This window comes from Lipotes vexillifer, unplaced genomic scaffold, assembly GCF_000442215.2.
Source record: "Lipotes vexillifer unplaced genomic scaffold, Lipotes_vexillifer_v1.1 scaffold1103, whole genome shotgun sequence".
In the NCBI taxonomy this organism is placed as follows: Eukaryota; Metazoa; Chordata; class Mammalia; order Artiodactyla; family Lipotidae; genus Lipotes; species Lipotes vexillifer.
This window is the reverse complement of record NW_006775759.1, coordinates 760,202-765,342: the sequence shown is the minus strand read 5'-3', so window position 1 is coordinate 765,342 and position 5,141 is coordinate 760,202. Positions and strand designations below refer to the sequence as shown.

Here is a 5,141-nt window from a genome sequence, read left to right as displayed (position 1 = left end):
AGGAATGAATGCTAAAATGCTGGGAGGTGTCTTTAAAATTGACTGGATTTGCAGGTAAATTACACACTTCAGTGTAGATAATTAAAGTTGCTCTTGTTTTGAATGGGCTACCAGTTGAGAATAATGTTAAAACTCCACAGTTATTTAGTTTTAATTTATTATTCTAATTATTTTCCCCCTTATTTTGGTGTCATTCCTAGGCTGATTGGGATCTATAGAGTTTATTTAACAATGTTAAAAGTAAAAGTAACATTAATATGCTTAGATTGTATTGTTCACCACCTTTATAATCTAATGTAGAATGCATAGGGCAAAGATTTTAGTCAAGAGTTTTATGTATTTCATTTGTTCTCTGCATTAGCATTATGGCAGTAAATTTACAAATCAGACAGTTGCTTAGGTTATTTAGCACATGTTTATGTTTAGTGATTTAACATGCCATTTTATTACTGTGGAGTGGGAAAATAGTCACCCTTTGACTTGGCTAATATAACATTTTGGAGGTGACTAATTTAGTTGTGAACAAGTAGTGTTTTTTAAGGAAGTTAGCAAATCATGTTAGTTGGCATTGTGACCTTTTGAAACTGCAGTAGTTAAGATTTAAATGTTTGTTAGAAAAGTAGACTTACTTTGAAATCTGAGTTATTTACCACTTTTTTTGTCCTTACTGAACGATTGTACATTGTTTTAAAAAAATGATTAAAGAAGTCAATTTAGATGATACAGAGAGACTTAACACTTCAGCAAATGGATAGTCTCTTGTTGAGAACTGCAAAATGGGGCAGAAGGCAGAAAGCTTTTATAGGATAAATAGTAAAGAATAAGAAACAGACAAATAAGAAAATATCTGATTGGATGGGGCCACACAGTCAACCTTGTTTGGGATGAGGAAGCCCAGAGTTGGCATGGCGTTTGGGGATTGACTGACTGGATATATTGCATCTCTGGTCAAGTGGAGCATTTACAGGGACATGAAAGTTAGCTAAGTTTCAGTTTGCTGGCTTAGCACCTTGGACAGGAGTGGCTCCATCTTGGGCTTAGAAAGCTATTTCAACAATATGAAAAGCTAATTATTTAAGTGAACTTTATATGGCATGCACAAATCTACTACCTGTAAAATTAACTTTAGCTAAATAAGAATTATCTGAAAGGGACCACATGGATTTTTTTGTATCATTTAGTCGGCTTAGGTGGATTTTTGATGAGGATAGAGGAATTGGATAAGAAAGAAAAATGTTGTTCATATTCAGAAGGCAAAGTAGCACAAAGAAGAGACATGAAATCAGAAACCATGGGGTAGGGAGTGTGAGTGGGGTGTGTGGATGGGATAGGGAACCACCTTTTTAATAAAGCAGATAGTAAAGAAGAACAAAAGGCAAAGATGGGTAGTAATGTGGGCCAGCCTAAGGAGTTAATAAACCTTTGCTGTGGGACAGTGAGGAACTATGAAAATGGGCAATGATACAGCAGAGATAGTGTATTAGGTTGATGTTTAATAGAGTAGCAAAAAGCTATATGCGCATATAAATATATCACCATTATTCATCCCGTAATTACTTTTTTTTTTAAAATAAATTTATTTTTATATTTGACTGTGTTGGGTCTTTGCAGGTGGGCTTTCTCTAGTTGCAGCTAGCAGGGGCTACACTTCATTGCGGTGCGCGGGCTCCTCATTGCGGTGGTTTCTCTTGTCGTGGAGCACGGGCTCTAGGTGCACAGACTTCAATAGATGTGGCACTTGGGCTCAGTAGTTGTGGCTTGCAGGCTCTAGAGTACAGGCTTAGTAGTTGTGGTGCATGGGCTCAGTTTCTCTGCGGCATGTGGCATCTTCCCAGACCAGGGTTTGAACCCATGTCCCCTGCATTGGCAGGGGGACTCTCAACCACTGTGCCACTAGGGGAAGCCCCCTGTCATTACTTTCTATAGGGAAAAATTAGAAGCCATCTAAATTCTCTCATAGGAAATGGGTTAAGTAAATTATGGTTTGTCACTTAAATGTAATACACAAAAATAATTGTCCATGTAATAACATGGAAAGATGCAACAAATGAAAGGATACATAATTATAATGTTGGAATGCATTGTTAGGGTGGTGAGACTATAGATGATATTCCCATACTCCATTGTACCCAGGGTTTTTATGTATAGATTTATAGTTCTTAACTTCTAAAGTTAAATCATAATCAAAATTATAAAATTTAAAAATCTGGTGGCAGTTTATAGGGAAGACAAGGTGCCAATTATTTCTTAGCGGAGATAGACATTTTTACTTATTTTTTTGGATGGATAACTGTAAAGGCCAAAGGAGAGATTTGTTAAGTCTATGGTTTTATGACTAGAAACATTATTGGTGTCACTGGAAAATATTTGGAGGTGATGCTTTTTTAGGAGAAAAATAATTACCTAGTTTTAGATTGGTGGTAGCAAATTTTATTTTGAATGTTACTTGTTTTATGAACCTTCATTTTCAGATTATTGATAAGGAAATTTGTTTCTTAATTTTAGAAGATGAGTTTAATTTATTCACAGATTATCATCTTCATTTTCTTCTTCATTGACTTACTGGCTCTTTTACTAACTCATTTGAAATATATATAGCTAGCATCAGAAGAGGTACAAACCCAAATAGTCCATTCTGCTAAGATTTTGTGTAAAATTTTGTGTATTAACGTTTTTTATTAGTTAAGTAAGTTTTAGGTTTACCTGGAAAGAATATTCTTAATTAAAAAAAAAAACAACTAACTTTTTTTTTAAATACTCGTAAGTGCATTAAAGAGTAATATTAAAATACTTCAAAGTTCTGAGGGGGCACGTGTTCTTATTACATTGACATTTCTTTGAGTAAGTCACTTGAACTCTAAGTTTTCTGTGTGAAATGAGAATTACATTTGACCTTTAGTGTTAAAAGGATGAAACTTTAATAAGTATAAACCCTGAAGGCTTTGCTATCAGTAATAGTAACTGCTATTAATATATTTTCTTTTCAGATATGATAGTTGTTAGAGTTTTATTTAAGCACCTTTTGGATTTAATAATAACTAGCCTTAAGTTTTTTGAGGTGTGGTCCCTGTATCACCTGCATCAGTAGTATCTGATTATTAAAATGCAGAATCCTTACATGCACCTCAAACCTGTAGGCATACCGGAGTTTAAAACTAGATGGTGCATGATAGCAAATAGGAAAGGAGGCATTAAAAAGTGACTTAAGTTGCCGCTGGGAGTTAGATCAAAATAAGACTAAAATCTATAGAATGTCATTCAACCAGAATTAAATCTACTGACTATATTGTATTTTAACCTCACCTCTTTCTTGTCCATTCCAGATAACCCATTTCTCTTTTCTTTCATGGTTTCTCGATATTATTCCTTTTAGTTTTAATGACCAAAACAGCTATCAGTACATAAGAGCCTCTGTACAGTTTCATGTTCTTTTGTTAAAAAAGCCCCATTTTCTAAGCTCCTTAAGTCAGAGAATCACTGCCATGTTACCTAGGGTATTCACAGTAAAGACAATCATCTGTAGGCTTTTTCATTACATGTCTGCTCAAAAGCTGATTTTTAGGATGCCTGCTCTATAATTGTGATGACCACAGATGTGCAGTTTCTCTTAGTCTTAATCTAAGCCCTGTTTTTCCTAAGGCCTGATAGTTCTCTGTGCTTTTCAGTCTGGGATTAATTTGTCGAAACAGTGGGCAGAGGTTTCTAGAATCTAGTTAGAACCAGTGCCACCAAAGAATTTTAACCTTAAGTGACTCAAACAGCTCAACATAGGCCTTTTTTTTGGACCTCTCTACATACGGCTTTTCCTGAGTCACTTTTCTTTCAGGCTTATCCCATATGCCATCTTTTCCAGGAAGCATTTTCTGATTGTTTTTTCTTTCTTTCCAAAATAGATATGACCATGCACATTAAAAACAAAACTTCTATACTCTATGGTACCCATTCTTGTACAAAATAATTGTGTATGCTTGTTTACTCTCTGATAAAAGCTGTGGAAGAAAGGTTAGGAATGCAAGCTCTTTATTTTATTCATCTTTGTATGTCCTTTGAGCAGTTTCATTTGTATTGTATATATATAATCTTTAATTAAAGCATTTATTTAACTTGGTATTACTTTATGCACAAATAGATGAAACCTTATTGAATGATGTTAATTTTCGATTATTTTTTTTGACAAGTACTTATTTTTGACAAGTACTTATTATGTCATGTTTGTGTTCAGTGTTGTGCTGGGTTGATAAAGAACAATAAAAATACAGGGTCTCTTTTTTTAATTTGGTGAGACCATTTTGCCTTATGGCTCAGCTTAGAGCCAGAGTTTGTTTAAATTATTTAGGTATAGCACTGTAGTGTAAGTGGAGGGCATAATTAATACATGCAAATATAGGAATTTATGAATAAAAACATTTGTGTTGTCAAGAGCCATTCCATGTGTGGTGGGGAGTATTGCCTTATCAAAAGGAGGGAGGACATTTGAATCTGGGAAAGCAGCCCTGAACCAAGGGTAGGGGGCATGTATATTCATTTGGTATTAACTGCCTGGTTAAGCTTCATCTCTTTGTTGATCAGTTATTAAAAAATACAAGATTTTTAGGGGCTTCCCTGGTTGCGCAGTGGTTGAGAATTCCGCCTGCCGATGCAGGGGGCATGGGTTTGAGCCCTGGACCGGGAAGATCCCACATGCCGCGGAGCAACTAAGCCTGTGCGCTACAACTACTGAAGACTGCATGCCTAGAGCCTGTGCTCCACAATGAGAGAGGCCACCGCATTGAGAAGCCCGCTCACGGCAACGAACAGTAGCCCCCACTCACCACAGCTAGAGAAAAAAGCCTGCGCGCAGCAACAAAGACCCAACACAGCCAAAAAAAAAATAAATTTATTTAAAAAAAAAAAAAGATTTTTAGTACACAGAAGCAAGAAATATGCTAAACATTTGATATGTTATTTCATATGCAAACTGCTTAAAACAAGTATGAAGAAGGTGGTGATATCCTTGTTTATAAGATGAAGAAACTCAGGCTCAGAGAAGCTGAGAGATAGCTGGGATTAAACCCCAAACTCTCTTGGTTTCAAGCTCATTATCTTAAGCGTATTATTTAGCTTTTTAAAATTTTGAGAACACGTGAGAATATGGAAAGAGT

The 5,141-nt window shown here is 35.5% G+C and overlaps 1 protein-coding gene across 1 annotated transcript in view; it reads left to right on the top strand.

Annotated features, from left to right (window-relative positions):
* The window catches only part of YTHDC1 (YTH N6-methyladenosine RNA binding protein C1), a 34,113-nt gene that overhangs the window by 19,048 nt on the left and 9,924 nt on the right, over positions 1-5,141 (top strand). Inside the window, 1 exon segment of the mRNA XM_007450176.1 lies at positions 2-54. Coding sequence (XP_007450238.1) covers positions 2-54 — 53 coding nt within the window.